This window comes from Danio aesculapii, chromosome 18, assembly GCF_903798145.1.
Source record: "Danio aesculapii chromosome 18, fDanAes4.1, whole genome shotgun sequence".
Classification (NCBI taxonomy): Eukaryota; Metazoa; Chordata; class Actinopteri; order Cypriniformes; family Danionidae; genus Danio; species Danio aesculapii.
This window is the reverse complement of record NC_079452.1, coordinates 12,121,723-12,143,112: the sequence shown is the minus strand read 5'-3', so window position 1 is coordinate 12,143,112 and position 21,390 is coordinate 12,121,723. Positions and strand designations below refer to the sequence as shown.

General features: G+C 37.1%; 1 protein-coding gene across 7 annotated transcripts in view; it reads right to left on the bottom strand.

Annotated features, from left to right (window-relative positions):
* The window catches only part of trip12 (thyroid hormone receptor interactor 12), a 79,783-nt gene that overhangs the window by 33,498 nt on the left and 24,895 nt on the right, over positions 1-21,390 (bottom strand). For all 7 annotated transcript variants that reach the window (XM_056478750.1, XM_056478753.1, XM_056478754.1 and 4 more), the window contains 12 exons: positions 15,105-15,210; positions 12,580-12,716; positions 12,386-12,469; positions 9,408-9,503; positions 9,158-9,309; positions 7,029-7,064; positions 6,750-6,845; positions 4,789-4,881; positions 3,776-3,937; positions 3,508-3,576; positions 527-692; positions 112-229 (listed from right to left, as the gene is read on the bottom strand). In XM_056478750.1, the coding sequence (XP_056334725.1) occupies positions 112-229; positions 527-692; positions 3,508-3,576; positions 3,776-3,937; positions 4,789-4,881; positions 6,750-6,845; positions 7,029-7,064; positions 9,158-9,309; positions 9,408-9,503; positions 12,386-12,469; positions 12,580-12,716; positions 15,105-15,210 (1,315 nt within the window). The remainder of the gene's footprint in view (positions 1-111; positions 230-526; positions 693-3,507; positions 3,577-3,775; positions 3,938-4,788; positions 4,882-6,749; positions 6,846-7,028; positions 7,065-9,157; positions 9,310-9,407; positions 9,504-12,385; positions 12,470-12,579; positions 12,717-15,104; positions 15,211-21,390) is intronic.

Below are 21,390 nucleotides of genomic sequence, written 5' to 3'. Positions count from 1 at the left end.
AGCTTCATGATAACTCTTGCAATCTGAGTCTTCTTCTACTCAGAGCATGTTATTAATGTGGCACTGACAGATGCACAGATTGAGGAGAGGTTTAGGGAAAACTGAACATACCAGATGAGTGAGGTGAGTTCATAAAGCTCCTGAGGGCTCCTGGGAACAAGGTCAATCTGCTCTTGACAGCTCCCGTTAGACGCTCCACACAGAAGAAAACGCAGAGTTTCTGCTATATCTATGAAAACATTAAAAAACAAAAATCCCTAAAAATGCATTCACTTGGAGTTTTCAAAAGATGCCACATCATCTTTTGATTTAAAAATTCTTAAATCAAGAACCATTTCACAAGAACCAAGTAAAACATATTGTCATGCTTTCAGAAATAATATGCCAAAATTAAGTACGTTTTTCCTTAAAACAATCAATTTAATCCGCCAATCAGGTAAACAAATTTTGTTTTTCATTTTGCCATAAGACTATTTAGCTAACCCTTTTTATAGCTTTATTTATCTTGTGTATGTGAGGGACTTACTCTGTTTCATGAGCTGCACAGCCAGACATGGGCAGTTGGAGCACATGAGGGAAAACATGCGCACTACCATGATAAACATGCCAGAGCTGAGCACAGGTGGAGTGAGTACTAGCAGCTGTTGGATGTTGGTCAGCAGGTCCCGTGATGCCACCTGCTGTAACAGGTTCTGTGACACACACACAAACACACACGGCACAGTGATTCATTTCAAGTGATTCACAAAGCATTTACAAAAAAATCTGACATTTTTCAAGTTACTGTATCTTAATCCTAAATCTACATAATGCAATATAAAATCTACTGAAAGTGAGAGTTCACCAAAAACAGAAACTGTCAATTTATCTAGTCTTCACTTGACTCAAGTAAATGTGTTTCTTGTTTCTGTTAAACACAAAAGGTAGTTTTGGAGAATGACAGGTTCTAAGAATGCTTCAATATATTTCCCCTACTGTACTATCTGACAAAAGTCTTGTTGCCTATCCCAAGTTTTAGGAAAAAACAAATAATAACTTGACTTCTAGTTAATCATTTGGTTTTAGAAATGGCTTATATGAAAGGCAAAATAATACATGATCATGCCCTGATTTTTAATTATTTAATTACGACAGTAAGGTCTGACTTTACTTAGACAAAAGTCTTGTCACTTAACAGAAATAATGTACAGTATAGAATATAAAGCCATGATGCAGTGGAAAAAGAATTAATATTGTGTATGACTCCCATGAGCTTGGACGACTGCATCCGTCCATCTCTGCAGTGACTCAAATAACTTATTAATAAAGTCATCTGGAATGGCAAAGAAAGCGTTCTTGCAGGACTCCCAGAGTTCATCAAGATTCTTTGGATTCATCTTCAATGCCTCCTCCATCTTACCCCAGACATGCTCAATAATGTTCATGTCTGGTGACTGGGTTGGCCCATCCTGGAGCACCTTGACCTTCTTTGCTTTCAGGAACTTTGATGTGGAGGCTGAAGTATGAGATGGAGAGCTATCCTGCTGAAGAATTTGCCCTCTCCTGTGGTTTGCAATGTAATTGATACCTCAGGCTGTTGATGTTACCATCCACTCTGCAGATCTCTCGCACACCACCATACTGAATGTAACCCCAAACTAGAGCTGCACGATTAATCGAAAAAAATCTCGATGGCAAGACGATCCCTTAATTCGCGGCTACGAAATCACACGTGACGTGTTGTTATTACAGAGAGGGTGTGCACGCGCCCTACTTTATGATAGATACGCGCGTCTACTTTAGTGAACAGAATCTGCATAGGCTGTGAATAACAGGTAGTAAAGTAGTAAATAACATTCAGTTTGTGGCACAGAGTGATCGTTTGGGAGCCCTGCGGGAAGTATGAATTGCACTTAGCAGTGAATATGAAATCAAAAGCGCGCACATTTAAATAATCATATCGCATTTAGAGTGATGATAGCGACAAGTGTTTAATATGTTTTTCTTTCATAGCAAACACAGAGTTGTGCACGAAAATAAATGTTTAACAAGTATAACAACTCTAGCCTATAATGTTGAATATAATGCAAGAGAGAATCTGACTATGACAAATGTTTCATTTTACCAAATGGTCTAAATGTTGTCAATGCCAGATTGCAAGCACATGTCTCATATAATTCAACTTCAAAATTATGATTGGTTGTATTCCGATTTCATCATTTTACTGTGCATTAATGACCAGGACAAATTTAAGGTCTATTCAAGTGTATTATTCAAAGTCCATTCCAAATTTAGCAATTTAACCAACAGTAGATCTACACATAATATTATCACTGTTGTTTTACCATATGTTTAAGAAATAACAATAATAATAGCCTACTCATATTAACCTTTTCTTTACATCTACAGAATTGTGAGAAAATCGTGATATTTATTTTAAGCAAAAAATATATAAAATAAAAATCGCGATTCTCATTTTAGCCAGCAGCTCTACCCCAAACCATGATTTTCCCTCACCAAACTTGACTGATTTCTTGAGAAACTTGGCTCCATGCAGGTTCCAATAGGTCTTCGGCAGTATTTGTGATGATTGAGATGCAATTTAACAGATGATTTATCAGAAAAATACCTTCCGCCACTTTTCCAAATGATCAACTAGAGGTCAAGTTATTATTTGTTCCTCTTACAACTGGGATCGACAACAAGACTTTTGTCACGTAGTGTGCAAGTCAATGGCTTCCAACAACTGTCTGGTTATCAACATTCTTAAAAAAAATGTTTTGAATTCTTAGGAGCAAGGGTCAGTAAATTTTCCTTTTTTGAGAGAACTCTCTATGTTGAAATTAAATTGGTAACAGGCAATCGTGTTTGTTTGTTTGTTGATTATTTGCAGTTACTCAAATTATATCACTGCAGTTATAGTAACCATACCAATATAGCATACTCAATGTCTGTTTTTCATGCATGTAAAATTGTAAAGTTTAGACTACGCATTAGGAAGATATAGGTCAATTTGTTAAAATGTCAGAACAATTAATTTGCTTGTATGTATAGCATTAAAGAGGCATAAAATAGAATGAAGTAAAAAAGTGGGTTAGTTAAGGTATAATTTTCATCATCAGGAAGACTGGCTTTTAAATGATGTGGTCTATGCAGTACAATATGAACAAGCTTATATCAAAATATGTATCAGCACACAATTCAGTTTTAATTTTGCTGCTGTCCCTCAGACTGCTGGTATGCCAGAATGTATAAATTCTGAAATTACATTTAATGCTTCAACAGACACTTCTACACAATCAGAAGTTCAGATTTCAGTTCCCACAGATGAGCCACAAAATAAATAACAACAACATTGCGACAAACTAATATTTTAATATTCTTGAGAACATTTAGAGTTAACTCATGAGCTCATTTATCTTACTGAATAATAGAAAATCAACTATTAAACACAGATAAAAAAAAAAAACACTTTCCCCTCTTAAGGTTTGCATAATTTGCTATTTGTTCCAAGCAGTAACTTCTCACCTCTTCATGCTGAAAGTTGTCCACCAGCCTGGCAAAACAGAGACAAGTGCTTTCCACAGATTTTTTATCCTATAAAACAAAAGACATAACAGCAAATAAGTGCTGATTCATTTAAGACAGATGATTTTATTGTTTACACCAAAGGTCTGTCAAAAAAGAGCCTCAACTAGATGCCATTTCTGTGAGTTTATGATTAAAAAAATAAATCGGTGTTCAACTGCGCTTGTATACATGAATGAGACATCTGCTGTGTGCTTCCGTTCATTACCTGGTGTGTGAGTCTCTGAGTAAGCAGGGGCAGAGAGTCAGCGACGAAGTGAAACTCATCCGGCGTGATGCTCTGGCAGCAGTTAGCAGCAATGGCTAATGCGTTCCTCTGAGCATTGATGCTGAAGAACTCCAAGTACAGCAAACAGTCAGCCAGACCTCCCTATAAAAAAAACAAAAAAGACACATGATTGGCAAATCACTTTTTGTAATAAAAATGTCATTACTCCACATTCAAATTACAGTAAATGCTATATATATGACCATATATGAGTTATATGACCATACCTGCCAAACGTTTTTCCCGGGAGTCTCCCATATTCAGACCAATCTCCCTCAACCCTCCCGTTTTGTTATTTCTCCCAGAAAACTCCCACCCCTCCCTTTTTTTGGTACAGTCTGTAAAACCACCGGGTCACCAACTTTGGTACAGTATCCGATCACAGCGGCAGCCAAAACCCAGTGCATAATCTAGTTACTAACACCACAGTAGAGTTACTTTCCTATCCCGTTTTCAACAATGTTATTCAGAGACCTCACCCCCGAACACCCCCTCTCTCTCCCTCCCGCCCATTTTCCCGGATTTTTTTTAGAGACAAATGTTAGCAGGTATGTATATGACATGAGACATAAACATGCATTAAACACTTATACTCCGCTCGGAAACTCAATTGAAAATACTAGGGTAAAATGTCCATATTTTGAAGACACAGCATGGAAAAAATTTATTTAATGCAGTGCTTCTTGTCCTGTCTGAAACCCACTTTATTTTATATGAATCAGGCAATGAAGATCACTGATTTATAAAGAAATCAGATCTTAAACGTGGCGATTTTGTAATGGCGCAACAGCTTACTGGAAGCGATTGGGCTGGCTGACTGAAAATTAAAAGTCTGTGTGCTTATACCCATTACGTAGATCAACCATTATTTATTGTGAGTGACTGAGGTCTTATGATATTGGTTGAATTTAAGCATTTATCTAACAAGTCCCTTAAAAACCATCAGTACTCACAGCCTGTAAGATGGCTTTGCTGTGTCTCCGGGACAACATCTCCAGGGCCGTCAAGGCTTGTTCTGCCACATCAATAAACTGTATTACCTGAAGCTGTGGACACAAAGGAAACATGGGTGTTAGACAGCAAAGACACTTTGTCTAATTATTACCCTTTCACTGGCTTCAGATGTGAACAGTCATATTCAAGTTAGCGAATACTAAACATAAGCTGCTGTGCAAATATATGGTGAATGTGATTTCACAATTCTGAATGTTTACATGTTAATGAGTTGGGCAAAACTTGGCATTATGAATGTTTGTTACGTCTATATAATTTAGGGGAGTAACAGTACACATATTCATAGTCAACACATTATATACACATCAATATCACCTTAACCTTAATTTTAATATACACTCACCGGCCATTTTATTAGGTACACCTGTCCAACTGCTCGTTAACGCAAATTTTTAATCAGACAATCACATGGCAGCAACTCAATGCATTTAGGCATGTACACATAGTCAAGATGATCTGCTGCAGTTCAAACAGAGCATCAGAATGGGGAAGAAAAGTGACTTAAGTGACTTTGAATGTGGCATGGTTGTTGGTGCCAGACGGGCTGGTCTGAGTATTTCAGAAACTGCTGATCTACTGGGATTTTCTTGCACAACCATCTCTAGGGTTTACAGAGAATGGTCAAAGAGAAATAATATCCAGTGAGCGGCAGTTCTGTGGGCACAAATGCCTGTTGATGCCAGAGGTCGGATGAGAATTTGCCAGACTGGTTCGAGGTGACAGAAAGGCAACAGTAACTCAAATAACCACTCGTTACAACCGAGGTATGCAGAAGAACATATCTGAACATACAACATGTCCAACCTTGAGGTGGATGGGCTACAGCAGCAGAAGACCACAGCGGGTGTCACTCCTGTCAGCTAAAAACAGGAAACTGAGGCTACAATTCTCTAAATTGGACAACAGAAGATTGGAAAAACATTGCCTGGTCTGATAAGTCTCGATTTTTGCTGCGACATTCGGATGGTAGGGTCAGAATTTGGCGTCAACAACATGAAAGCATGAATCCATCCTGCCTTGTATCAATGGTTCAGGCTGGTGGTGGTAGTGTAATGGTGTGGGGGATATTTTCTTGGCACACTTTGGTCCATTAGTACCAATTGAGCATTGAGTCAACGCCACAGCCTACCTGAGTAGTGTTGCTGACCATGTCCATTCCTTTATAACCACAGTGTACCCATCTTCAGATGGCTACTTCCAGCAGAATAACGCATCATGTCATAAAGAATCATCTCAAGACTGGTTTCTTGAACATGACAATGAGTTCACTGTACTCAAATGGCCTCCACTGTCACCAAATCTCAATCCAATAGAGCACCTTTGGGATGTGGTGGAATGAATGATTTGCATCACGGATGAGCAGCCAACAAATCTGCAGCAACTGTGCGATTCCACCATGTCAATATGGACCAAAATCTCTGAGGAATATTTCCAGTGCCTTGTTGAATCTATGCCACGAAGGATTAAGGCAGTTCTAAAGGCAAAAGTGGATTCAACCCGGTACTAGTAAGGTGTACCTAATAAAGTTGGCAGTGAGTGCATTTATATAATTTAAAGAACAATCTCGTTTCAGTTTGCTTAATTAAAAAAAATATATTTTATTGTTTGGTTACAAGTTCTGCTTATTCCATTTCATTTCTAGATTTATTCATTTATGCCAATTAGTCATTTTATTTAAAACAGTTTTAAACTGCTTATATTTCCAAATGTTAATAATAGTAATAAAATTGACAGCAATGTTAAGTTTTGCACAACTTCTGCCATACTGTATCGAAATGATGTACCGTTGCTGCCCTAATGCATTTATAAACAAAAACCTACTGTCCTTGATTTAACCAGTTAGAACGCTATCTATATACTGAGCAGCCAGTGTTCAAATGGCTGGAGTGTTGCCAGTTACCTTTTCCAGGAAGACAGGAATGGCATCTACCACCACAGCTGAGGAGCGTGGCAGAGCCTCCATCATGTAAGTGAGGGCGCGAGATGCATGATTCATCTGCAGAAAGGACATATGGGATGAACAGTTATTACGTTATCCTCTGAATTTTAAGTGTCAAAATGGAATGGCTGTGAAATGATGAATGAAATTAGGTGATAGATTCGCTGCAGTTGGCCTTAATAGGCTCACACAATGTTCTGACTCTGCACGCTCCCACTCACAGAAGTTCTGAATACTCACAATATCAAAATTATGCTCCATCTGTAACAGTGTGATCTGCAAGACAAGAGAAGAATGGAACATGAGAATAAGAACAGAAAGACAAGATAAAAAAACTGGACTCTAGGCCATACATACCTAAAGTAGTAATGAATTAAATATGATATCACTGGAAGAAAATCTGTGCCTATCAATTAGGGGTAAGGCGATATCTCGTGTCGCGAGATTAAAACGCAATGAGATTTCTCATGAGTTGTAATGTCAGGATGATGGAGCGTAAGGGTGAAACTAGCACTGAATATTGGAGGCATGATTAGATTTGAACTACAGGGCTTTGCAAACACCTGGCAACCCAGACTGGCCTCAGTGTTGCTTAACAGCTGCCGCGACACACATTAACCATGGATATTACCAAGCAATTGATTAGCACTTTAGATATGCTGAAAGCCATAATCGCCGTAAACACATATTGAATTAAGACACGTGGAGTATTCCTGTTTTAGTCGCATTATTGAAGTGCAGTAGAGACATGTAAACACCGCAATCAAACTATATTACTGTCGTGTAGGAATTTTAACCGCATTTTGTGACAGGATATTCCATACACACAGGGCTGTTTGACACTATTTGGTGCACTTACGAGGTCAGTAAAGGACCACAGGTCACACACACACACACACACACACACACCTCTGGGTTCATGCACGCGCACACAAACACCCAGTGAACTCCTGGAGACTCCACCATCATCACCAAACGCATGTTATGCTATCCGGGAAAAGCAAGAGTTGAGTCAATAGGGTTTATAGCTAAATATTCTGCAGTGTTTACATGCCTTTTACTGCATAGAATTCATTAAAATAGAAGTAAAATAATAATCAGTTGATTTCAAAAACCTATTTATGTATTAAAAAGCCATTCATATATTAGCAAATATATAGGTAATAATTAAAATTACATGAAGACCATTTTCCATTCGTATATTAGTGAAATATTTTAAGTTATTTGCATGAAAATTACATCGAATTTTTTAAAATATAAGTAAAATAACATTCATTGCAAGCTGATTTGAAAAAAAAGCAGCTAAATTGTTTTGAATTTTGTGATTTTTTTCAGTTGAATAAAATATTTTTTTGTTCATGTATTTCATCATTGAAGATTTCTTAAAAATTGTGTAAAAATCTAGTCTAGTCTTGTTTTCGTGAACTCAATCTCGTGTCTCATCTCATGGAGTAAGCATCTCGTCACACCCCTACTATCAATAGTTTGCTTAAGAAAAAGTCAAAAACAGGATAGAAAATAGCCTGTTACATGTTAAAATTTGTTAATGTAAAATTTGAGCTTATAAGTTGACTTCAGAAAGTATTACTACACGAGTTGATTGCAATTTGACTTTTGTGTGGTCGTTGTAATTTATATTTATTTTTAAATTTGTTTGATGATTTGTTTACTGATACTATGTGGATGTGGTGATTTTAGCGGTTATGAATTACGTAGTGATTTTACTGTCTTTACTACATACATGCACTGTGGTAAAACGTTTTAAACTTGTAAAACTCATTCTTGAGGTGCAGCTTATCATAGAGAGTTGGTACAGATCTTTGAATCCCAGTTTCTTTGCAAATCCTGTTCAGTGGACATGTTCATACACAACAAAATAGAGGTATGTTAATGTGTGCCTGTCAATCAATTCATTGGGTGGGGAAAACCACACCCCTGTGTCACATTGAGGTGGGCCTCAAAATTACTAGGAATTGGATCCTATTTTAAACTTGTAAAACTCATTCTTGAGGTGCAGCTGTTCATAGAGAGTTGGAACAGATCTTTTAATCCCAGTTTCTTTGCAAATCCTGTTCAGTGGACATGTTCATACACAACAAAATAGAGACATGTTAATGTGTGCCGGTCAATCAATTCATTCGGTGGGGAAAACCACACCCCTGTGTCACGTTGAGGTGGGCCTCAAAAATCACTAGGAACTGGATCCTATTTTACCATCAGAAAATTAAAAAAATTTTTTTTTTACTTGTATCACTCCAGTATGGATGTGGACAAACTATACCTACACATAGTTCTGTCCAAACATCTTCCAAAAGTTGATTCTGCATCAAAGGGACCCTTTATGCTAAAGAAGCAGGGATCGTACTCACCAGGGCAGGTACAACGCTCTTGACAGGGAATCCTCCCAGCGTCTCCTCGTTACCCATCACAAGCAGCTGGCACATCTCTATAGCAGCCTGGAGCTGCTGGGATTCGTCTCCTGTAGCCTGCAGACCCTGGAGCAGCTGCTGTGCCTTTGAGCCTGCAAGTGCACAGGGAAACAGAAGACAGACATGTTGAGCCAAGAAAATACGCAATCATGCCACAAAAATGTCACAAACATCAGTCAAGGACACTCACTTGCTCCACTCCCAATGGTCCTGTGAAACAGCTGAGACATACGGGGCCCAAAGGGGCCAAACAGGTGAGGAGGAAGGCCCCGGGCCTCCAGCAAAGCTGTGGAGAGAGCAAAAAAAATCTAATTGCTTGCATGGGAAATTGTTGACTGTTGATAATGACATGAAAATTGCACACCATGATGGCAATTATAAGTTAAATTAAAAGTGTTTACAGTCATTTTTTTTTTGTTTTTATGCAGTTTTAAATACTCTGCAATGAACTGCAGTGGATGAAAGATAAAATCTTTACTAATAGATTAATTTCATAACCCAAATAAATCTGAATATTTTAATTTATACATAATTAAGGTTAATAAAGTTTGTGAATTTTCAGTTACAATAATTTTCTAAAATTTACTTCAATAGAAGATAATAATGGCCTTATAGATAATGACCTAATAGTTTACAGAAAATTTAAATTCTATGAATTTACTCACCGTTTACTTGTTCTAAACCTGTTTTACTTTGTTGAACTCAAATGAAGATGTTTTGAAGAAAGCTGAAAACCTGTAACCACTGACTTCTATATAGTGTTTTTCCTGCTGTGGAAGTCGATGGATATAGGCAGTCAGCTTTCTTTGAAATGTCATCTTTTATGTTCAACAAAAGAAAAACTCAAAGGTTTGGAACCATTTGAAGGTGACTAAAATACTTTTTTATTTTTGGGCGAACAATGCTTTTAATCTTTTAATCACTTTTTCTTTTGAAGGGCACCTATTTTCCCCCTTTTTCAAGATTTAAGAGAAGTTTTTTGTGTCTCTAGAATGTGTCTGTAAAGTTTCAGCTCAAAATAACAATATTTTTCAGCTGTTTTTGTTGCCTGTGCCTTTGACGCAATATGCTGGTTCTCCCTATCCACAGTTCCCACGTGCGGAAGCCCGTTTCCACTGAGTGGTACGGTAAGCTTTTATGGCTGTTTCCACTGTCAAAGTGTACAGAACCGTACAACCTCTTCGGCACCCTTTCGTAAGGCTACCAAAACATAAGAAAGGGTACCAAAAGGCAGCTGAATGCTGTTGGTTTACAGAGATACATCGCTCGCGCAACAAGCGAGAATGAAAATATATCCGGGCTCAAACAAACCTTGCTGTAGTCTTGATGAACAGCCACAAAGCCAAAAAGAAGAGCAGATTTTACCCTGTGCCCTGTAGTTTTTCACGAGCCAGTCTGAAGCGCGAGCGGTTTCACTTTCTTGCTTGCGCTCGCTGGCGTCTATATTTGAAATAACAAACTTCTTGAGATGATGATAATAATGTGCGCTTGATTATTGACATGACTTTGAAACCCGATCCTGTCAGAAACTGACAAACGCGAGAGTGACACGCGAAAAAACAAAGGAGAAGCTGGGAAAAAAGGAGCAAATTATTTTTTCAGCAAACATGAACAAACAGCCATGTTTAACTATTATCACCACCTTTTGGACTATTATGAACTGGGAACGATGGAATTATACTCTAACAAGAGGCTGCATGTGCTGCTGAAGATGAGAGGTTTGCACTGACTGTGGGCTATATTTCGTATTGTTTTGAACCTAAATAAGGACTAAATGTATGCTGTATGTAGTTTTTCTGTAAGTGGTAACAGAGACTGTAAGGGTCTGTATGTGTTCATATATGTTGCATTTATTTATTTGTTTTAAATACAGACTTTACCGTAGGCTATTTCGCAATGTCATTGATCTGCAGTTCTAATCAACTCATGTTCATATAAAAGTTAGTAATAAACATTTATACAGTAGTATTTATGTGTATAAAGCATCTGTTTTTTGAGAAGTGCTTCTCATATGTAAGCGACCCGTACAGCTTTACTGTAGACATTTTCTCGAGCGAAAATGGCGTTGACTGAAACTTTCTGTCGTACACCACGCCCACCCTTGGTACCCTTTTAGCAGTGGAAACGCAAGCCTGATAAAGGTGACTCGTACCGTACCGTACTGTACCAGTCAGTGGAAACGAACATTATAGATCTGATGCGTGTTGTCTTCATGTAGATAAAAAGCACAGTGACAGACGAGAATGAAGCAGATCTCCCTTACTACAGTAAGAACTTTCCTAACTGTTATTTGATTTATTTGTTGTGGAGTTAATTCAAGACCTTCTGCAACGATGAGTCACACACAATGTCATTATAAAGTGCCCGGACACACACTCACACACAGACTGCACTTTTTTGCACTGCAAATGTGACAGGATACACGTTAATGTCCACTGCTGTATGGACATCCATTATGTTAATGTACAAAACAAACCTGAGTTAAGTCCACAAACTGGAATTGAAGCATCATCTTTAATATTTGTACTGACACTATGCGGCAGTGTTGATGAAGTAAGTAGTGATTTTACTGTTTTTATTACAAACATGAACTGTTTCTAAAACCGTTTTAAACTTGTAAAACTCATTCTTGAGGTACAGATGATCACAGAGGGTTGGAACAGATCTTTTAATCCCAGTTGCTTTGCACACGTCCTGTCTTGCGGATATGATTATACGTGTTACTACTGAGACATGTTAATACGCGTCTGTCAATCAATTCCGTGAGCGAGAAAACTAAACTCCTACGTTGCAGTGAGCCTCATAATCGGAGGGATTTGGATCCTATTTTAACCTCAGGAAATAAAAAAAAAGAGAGACTTGTGTCACTACAATATGACCATGTACACACTATACCTACACACAGTTTTGTTCAAACAGTTTACAAAGGATTATTTTCATCATAGGTGCCCTTTAATGAAAATGGCTAAGAAACTGTAAAACTTAATTTGCTTTGATATACTACAGCCTCTTTCTTGACATTGAGGCGTGCACAAAACAAGACAAATGAACCCCGAGTAACAATTTCACTCCTTTAACTCATATAATGTACTCTATCTTCACAAATGCCAATATCTGTACTTTTATAAAACACTGCAGCTAATGGAATATAAGGTAGAACAAACATGCCTTGCAGTCTTCCCATTTCAGAGTCATCTGATTCACTCTCTCCAGAGGTGGTCATGCCAACAGCTCCAGCCACTGAGCTAGAGGCTTCACAGAGATAAAAGAAACATTAATACGCAGTACTGTAACTTATACGAATACAAGAACTAATTTATACTAAAAGAACTAAAAAGCACCAAATACTAAACTGCTCTTACCTGATGCCCCTTGTGGCGTCTCCTCTGTGCGCGCAGCCGATGAATTGGCCCCATCCTGGTTGTTGTCAGAGTCGGCCATTTTCTCCTGTCGGCGAGCTTCGGCTGCCCCGCGCTTGCCCAGGCCTGAGCCTCGCCGACTACAAAGACCAATGCTTTTATTATATGCATATAAACACATTCTTCACTGAAACAAATAGGCTTCTGAACAGATTTTAAAACACTAAGCATTATGCAAATTTACTGACATTGTAAAAGATTACACAGAAAAACAATAAAAAAAATTAAATAAAATAAATAAATAAAATAAATAAATAAATTTAAAAAAACGACCAAGCTCTGGGACATACGAAGTTGGCGCAGAAAGAAACAAATTGAATTCTGTCTATAAGGCGGCACTGAAAACCATTTCCTCCATAACTCGTTTTGTCTGTACATATTTAAAGGTGACCTATTTTGCCCATTTTTACAAGAGGTAAAAGAAGTCTCTGATGTCCTTAGAGTGTGTATGTGAAGTTTCAGCTGAAAATATCCCGCATATTGATCCATATTGTGCCGTTTTGGTGACTGTTGCTTTAAATTTACATTTAGTCATTTAGCAGACGCTTGTATCCAAAGCGACTTACAAATGAGGACAAGGAAGCAATTTACACAACTATAAGAGCAGCAGTGAGTAAGTGCTATAGACAAGTTTCAGGTGTGTAAAGTCTAAGTAAAGCATTAAAATTCAAATGATATTAGCCATAGGGCGGAGCTACAAACACCTGTGCCTCAGTAAGGTCTACACTAATGGGCGGGATTTTCCCAATTGTCAATCAAAGTGTTTCTGCAGACTGTTTTTATGAAGTGTGCTTAGAATTAATTCGTTTTTGCCAATAGAGACTGGCTATATTCACACACTCTTGCCAGACAACTGTGTTTAAACTTCTTATAAAAGTAATTTTTATATTATAGGCCCCCTTTTCAAACTTCTTTGCCTTTGTGTTGCTTAAATTTACAGCCAAGTTCTGATCCATTATTTTCCTCATTAGATATTCTTCTGCAATATCATCTGCAACACTGCGTTACCTTTCTGATGAGGGTGAAATGAAAGTTCCAGTACAGCAACTATCCAGACAAGAATGATAGCAGTAAATACTACATATGAATGAACAGGACTAAAACGAATGATCGAATTCACCTTTTACCTTCAACCATATCGGGGCACTTTTTACACCGGTATAATATTTTGCTTCCAAACTGATCAAAATTTAAGGTGCCCACGAACAGAGCACGAAAGGTGCATATAACATGTATTCTTTACTACACGTAGGTTACAGATCATTTAGCGTTTGTGTTATGGACCCTTTTTCACATTTCCGGGTTCCTTAGTGGCAAAAGTCACCATTGTTGGGTAAACTTGGAGCGCAGTGAATGGAAAAGTAGAACAAATTAAGTAAAGAAAGAGTTGACGAGTGTTATCAAGACCTTCCGAAAAAGGAAATATAATTGTGTGAGACTGATAACAGTGGACAGAGGAGAGAACAACTTCAAATTTACTGTCCAATACACTCTGTATCACATGCGCCTCGCACAAGCAGTAATTCGTTTTTTGTAATTTGATGCAAAGATGATATAATACATACATAAATGTTCCTACGTTTTAAAAAATAATAATAAATATTAAAAACTTTCAAGGATTTATGATGCTGACCATTAAACGCATCATAACAGTCTTGTTAGGCCCAATCCCAATTCTACCCCTTAGCCCTTCCCCCTACCCCTCGTTTTGCACGTTCATGTGAAGAGATAGGGGTGTCCCAATTTTTTTAGCTTAAAGGCGTAGGGCTAAGAGAAAGGGGTAGATACCCTTTCGAACTGAGATTTTTCAGAACCACACTCGAAACTAGGGGGTAAGAAAATTTTGTAAAAAACAAGCATATGTTTTAATACATTAATAACCACGTTCGTGTTTTGCCATCATGCTTTAAAAAACAAAAAACAAAAAAAAAACACAGCTAAAATGAAAACCGCTAAATTTTGCTATCTAAAGTCCATAATAATAACTCCTGTACAGCAGTCCCACAACATTCTGTCACTCGATGACACTCGAATACCGTCAGTAATGTCTAGTGGCTGAGAATGAGCTTTTTACAGTGTCTGCTATAATGTTAATGTTGTTTTTTGTTTGTTTACATAAATGAATATGGCCACTGTGTAAATGCGCAGTATAGTTACGATCTTATTGCCACATTAGATCATTATGATAACATAACTTATGCCATCGGTGATACCTGAAGATAAATACCAAATAATAACGCAACTGGAATAAATACAGCAGTCGCGATTGTCTGATCTCATATGAAGCAAGAGATCGTGATGACATATGATGATGTGTACAGGTACTGTAGTGCTGTCCCAATTCTTAGGGGTACATTTAGAAGCCCTTCCTCTTCATACTCAGTTTAAAGGGCCAAGGGAAAGGTGTAGGGGTACAAAATTAGAATTGGGGACCTTAATGTCCATTGAAGAGGCGGGGGGTTTAGTACCTGGTGCTGGCGCAAGAGCCCGTGGTCTTCTGACGTGTGCTCCTCCGACAACTGGGGAGCTCTGCTGGGGGAGACTCACTACGCTTCTTAGTGGACTTCCTCAAACCTAGAGAGAGTGAAAAAAAACATGCACCATTAGAGTTAAATGTATAGTAAAAGTATAATAGGCCATAAATTAAGATCCAGTGACTAAGAGTGTATCACAGAAGAACAGCATGTTTTAATCAATCAGACAAAGTGCAGAACACACCTCAGCAGACTACAATATTTTAGTTAGGTCTTCAAGACAAACGATTCATTTGGCAAATATGTTTGTGGAACAATCAATTACATCATTGCAAAGACTTCCTTCGGTTTTGACTGCACCACTTAGCATGTGCTTAAGTTTAGCTCAGAATATATGTAATGCATAAATTAATGAATATGTTAATTGGATTGCAATGCTCAAATCAAAATTCTGAAAATAAATAAATAAATAAATACATTTTTAAAAAGGTGTGCACAGATGCATAATCCAGTAAAAATCCCAGGGATAAATATTGTACTAAAAAAACAAGGCAACCAGAAGGGTTTGGTCAATATACTGATACAGTCCAGTATCATAATATTTGCAAAATCAATACTATAACCATACACAGGACACCAGAATCGATATTTCTACCAATATTTTATAAAACTATTTATGTAAGAAAGCAAGCAGTGGTATCTGAAAATAATGTTTGAGTAATGCTGGTGCTTACTGATGCACTTCAACACAACCTGAGTGCTCGAGAGGCAATGTAATGACAACTACAAAAGCATGTATTAATCTTAGGTGATTTTAATTTTGTAGTTAATGTCTACTAATTAACACATTAAAGCTAAAAGTTAATAACAAAAATAAATGGTTTTTTTTCATATTAATAATTATAATATAGACATTTCTCACTGTTTATTTTAATGCATGAACTAACATTTACTAATGAGACAATTGTAAAATGTTATCCGTTGCATTTATCATTTTTTGGCAATTTAATTGGTTTAAAACATTAGTTTACTTTGAACATATATAGAATATATATAAACATTAGAGCAATAGAGCAAAGCACAAAGTTTGTTTGGTTATACCTGTTAATGTTTTTTGCAGCACAGGTCAATATCATGATAAAACCTTATTTACCTTATTCTTCGCAAATGAGCGGCACAGCCATTTGAATAATTTTAGCTCGAGACTTCTGGTCTCATTCACTTCCATTCATTTTTAGACATTAAAAACAGCTCGTTATGGTGCTTGATGTTGCAAACTGACATTTTCTCATTCTAAATTCTGCTTTGTCTGTATAATCATGCAAACACTTGTTTGTAGAAGTAGTTTGACCGTTTTCTGTCGTTTATTATTCCTAGTCATTTCTCCCATAGGTTACGGAATCTGAAGTACTAAAACAATCGCAAAAATGAGTGCACTTATGCATTGAAGAATACGGCCAATATCGTGATAAAAGCTTCAACAATTAGATAGAAGCCTAGTTATTTGCATCTTTTTTTGTTCCTATGGATACTAGAATGATTATGTATGCATACAAATTTCTAAACAAAAAACTGACTCATTTGTTTATTTTTTTATTTCAGAACACTCAAACTTTTAAATTTGCATAAACTCTAAACGGGTCTGGATCCCGTGTCCTAACCAACAGCCAGGAGTGACTACCACATATCAGTTGATTCAGCAATAGAAACCAATACAGTCATTTTAAGTCTACCCAATAATAAAAGCAAATTCTTTACATTACACTAGATGCTTGTGTTGAACAGCAATACAACTGTAGTGAGATGAACTGAGAAATGATTTTGTTTAGTTTAAAACAGATGTCGCCCAGGTTTCCTTTGAGAGCATGACTTGGTTGGAAAAATGGAAAAAAATAGCAATATATCAAACATCAAAAAATATTTAATATTGCAATAACATTGTAACATGACACATATATCGTCCTAGTACACCACCTGACAAAAGTCTTGTAGCCTATCCAAGTTTTAGAAATAACAAATAATAACTTGACTTCTAGTTGATCATTTGGTATCAGAAGTGGCTTAAATGAGGCAAAGACCTCAAGATTAGGCTTATTTTACCAAAATAAAATATGATCAAATCTTGATTTTTGATAATTTAATTAGGACAGTAAGGTCTGACTTTCCTTAGACAAAAGTCTTGTCACTTAACAAAAAAAACTGACCAGTATAAAGTCATGGTGCAGTGGAAAAGTAATATTGTGTATGACTCCCATGAGCTTGGACGACTCTCTCCAGTGACTCAACAACTTATTAATAAAGTCATCTGGAATGGCAAAGAAAGCGTTCTTGCATGACTTCCAGAGTTCATCAAGATTCATTGGATTCATCTTCAATGCCTCCATCTTACCCCAGACATGCTCAATAATGTTTATGTCTGGTGACTGGTCTGGCCAACCCTGGAGCACCTTGACCTTCTTTGCTTTCAGGAACTTTAATGTAGAGGCTGAAGTATGAGAAGGAGTGCTATCCTGCTGAAGAATTTGCCCTCTCCTGTGGTTTGTAATATAATGGGCAGCACAAATGTCTTGATACCTCAGGCTGTTGATGTTACCATCCACTCTGCAGATTTTTTGCACACCACCATCCTGAAATGTAACTGCAAACCATGATTTTTCCTTCACCAAACTTGACTGATTTCTGTCAGAATCTTAAGTCCATGTGGGTTTCAATCTGTCTTCTGCACTATTTGTGATGATTGGGATGCAGTTCAACAGATGATTCATATGTAAAATCTATCTTCTGCCACGTTTCCAAATAATCAACTAGAAGTCGAGTTATTATTTGTTGCTCTTACAACTGGGATCGACGACAAGACTTTTGTCAGGTAGTGTATGGTATGATATAGGCAAATAATTGTGTTCCATTGACCTTTTTTCGGTGGTAAGTTACCAATTATATTAAATTGGTTTATAAACAAATCCTTTGTCAACTGGAATGAATGAATGAAACAAATCCAATCTGATTTAGGGTTCTTGGTAAGCATGCCTAATGAGGCCAAACCACAAAGATTTTCACGCATCATGAGCAAATGAGAATTACTGTTGTATTTGAGGTATTTGTAGATAAAAAAACAAACAAACAAATCTTTAAAACAAAACCCTTTACCTAAAGCATGAGTAAATCTTTACCATGACTTGGAAACAGAAACAGTTGTCAGAACCATCTAATAGATAACAGAAATGACAATGAAATGTCAAGACACACATATGACGTAGAGGACGAACAATGTGAAGACAATGAGAATAACAGCAAAGCACTAGCCCATCATTTAGCTCTGACCTTTGGTCACAACAAACATATCACTGTACTGTTCTGACACAAAGCACACACGCTACAACCGTTTCCACAGAAACCAGCACATTCCACACGTCATCTCATTAGCACTGTGTGTAAATTACATCACACTGTAGCATCTACACTTAACAACATCAGCTTATCATCAGCATTGGAGAAAAACAATCAGAGAGGGATATGTGTATGCTTTCTGATAAGGCCTTGAACAAGTGAAACAGAGCAGCAGCTGTGTGGCCTTGTGGTCTGGTCTAATGTGCCTTCAGGAGTATTTTAATATTAGAAATTAGTTAAAAGTGCGGATTTAAATTATTTACAATGTAAAAATGTAGCGTGTCCAAGGGCACACTATTGAAGTGGTAAACATTTTAATTTGAATGAATGTCTGTTCATGTTGGTTGGTCTGAACATTCTTGTGCCATCAATGCGACAATTGTTTACAAAGAGATCTAATCTCTTTTCCAGTGGCCTGCAAAGAAAACCGGCCAACCAATAAGATCAGGGTGTTCACATGGCCAGAGCTGCTGCGGTTACACACAGCAACAGTGAATAGCAAAGCAACAATTAGTGTTATTTAAAAACATCAATGTACTTGTTGCCAATCCATCGAGGTAAAATGCAGTGTCAGAAGCTAAACGTTGTGCAGAAGTATGTTTACTGATGTAACTGATATTTTGGATTTCCTACAAGCACCACCTACTGGTAGAAAGGGCGCTCTTGCACTGCATGGTATGACAATTTGGCCAGTTTGCATTCCCATTGCAGTTTTGTATGATTTATGATGTTTACGATGATATTAATGCAAGAGGATTTTTAAAGTTGTAAAGAGAGTACTCAATTTTTTGATCATTAACTTTGTATTATTTCATTTGTAATGTTTATGAGAGTTTATTTCCTTTTGTGACCCACTTTTTACGTGTATCTTTTGGGCTTGTATATACAAACTATAAAGATGTGTGGGACTGTTATCTGTTATACGTTTAATTATAAATACTCAGACAGACTGCATCATGTCTACTTCCATGATACAGACACGTAATTGAAGTTGCATTAGAAAACAATCTTCATTTATTTAAAGCTAGCAAGTTTTGGGTGTTGTATAGCTAATTCAATCACACAGGTAGTGATTATTCACTCTGGCCAATCAGTATCTTTACATCACAATTTTAGGATTCATTCACATTTTTATGTGTATTATTTTCCAAGAATTCCAAGTAAATTTTCATGGCCTAATGTGCTTGGTTTGGGACTTGTGGAGCTGTGCATCGATGGATTTGCTCTTCAGTGTTTGGACTTTCAGCAGTGAAATTTAAACCACACTGAACTGAACTAAACTCTGAAAACTGGACTGACACAGGTTCAGTTTACTAGAACTTCTATGTTAAGCTGCTTTGACACAATTTACATTATAAAAGCGCTATATAAAGAAAGAGAAATTGAATTAATGTTTCATGTAAAGTTTACATATGTGGTAAATAAGAAAAACAATGCACATTTATTACAGTGCATCATAAAACATGCAACAATCTATTTAGTTTAAATGTATCTTTATTCATTTAGATAATGCTTACACAACACTAATAATGTTTGTGATTGTGAGAACGTGACTGGCCAAGGACAGAAGACAACCAACCTACAGTATATTCAAGTATACAGATATTTGTTAAACAATTATCCATTACGTTTCCAAAACTTTGTGGGCTTTTCTGCTTTTCCAAAAATTTCAGGACTTTACCAAGTTTTTTCTGTACCAACCCTGCATTTTGGTTATGATATGGCATTCTTGAAACCTCAGCCAAGGTGGTATAAAAAACAATAAATACTAGGTACCAGGTACAATACACAGTGGCAAAAAAAACCCTCTAAAAGTGTCTTGTACCGTACCATACAGACCAATGGGAGTGTCAATGGGAGTGTTTTTTTCATATCACATGCAAAATATTCCCAAATTTGTTTACTGAATATCTGTATTAGTGCAAGTGATGCCTGCGACTAACACATTGCAATAAATTAAGGCAAAATTTAAAAAAATTAAGGTAAAAAAAAATAAAAGATTTCAAAGTGAGGGAAGTGTTGATCATAAATTTATTTAATTCACTGAACATTTTAAATTGCTTTTCAAAATGACAATGATTCAAGAAAATACCCCGATTTTTTCCTGACAAGATGATTCTTCAAAACACTAATTTAATAAATAGACTCAAAAGATTTACAGATACCCCAAAAAAACAACAACCTCCCCTTTTAAAAATGCAACTGTGACACCTTGCAACAGCACATCTATTGAACAATCCTATATTAAAATGCATTATTAAACATAAACTATCCAGGATTACAGTAAACACAAGTAGCACAGTTCATTAAAACCAAATAGCTTAAAGCACCCAACTGATATACAGCAGCAGACTAACTGGATATAAAAAAAGAATGTAAAATGAAAGAAACTTTAAAAGAGCCCTGACTGTGCTTTCCCTGTAAAGCCAGATGAATCACTCATACCTTCAACAGCTCTAGTCTGGTGGTCAAACCCCAACACTGAGGGTCTATTCTGGGCAAAGCACTGCCCCCTGCCCTTTGGCAGAATGCCCTCTTGTGACTGTTCATATCAGAGTCTGTCCTTCCATAATCATCCCAGCCTGACCTATGTCTACCCAGGATGACCTCTCTTGCTTAACATAAACACCTCCAACAAGGCCTCACCGAACACTTCATATCCACCCTCTGAGCGTATAACAAGACTGACATCTATCCAAAACCACTCATATGATCTTAAACAGTTAACCAATAAGCTTAGATATCTATGCATCCCAGTGTTCTAACCCACCTCAAGGCATTCTGATAGCCCAAACCACTGCTAGGCTTTTCTGCACAGCAAAGTAACTACACCAAAAAGGCCTTCCTACCTCAACATACATCCAGCCGCGACTCTTGTCCACAGAGTACTGTA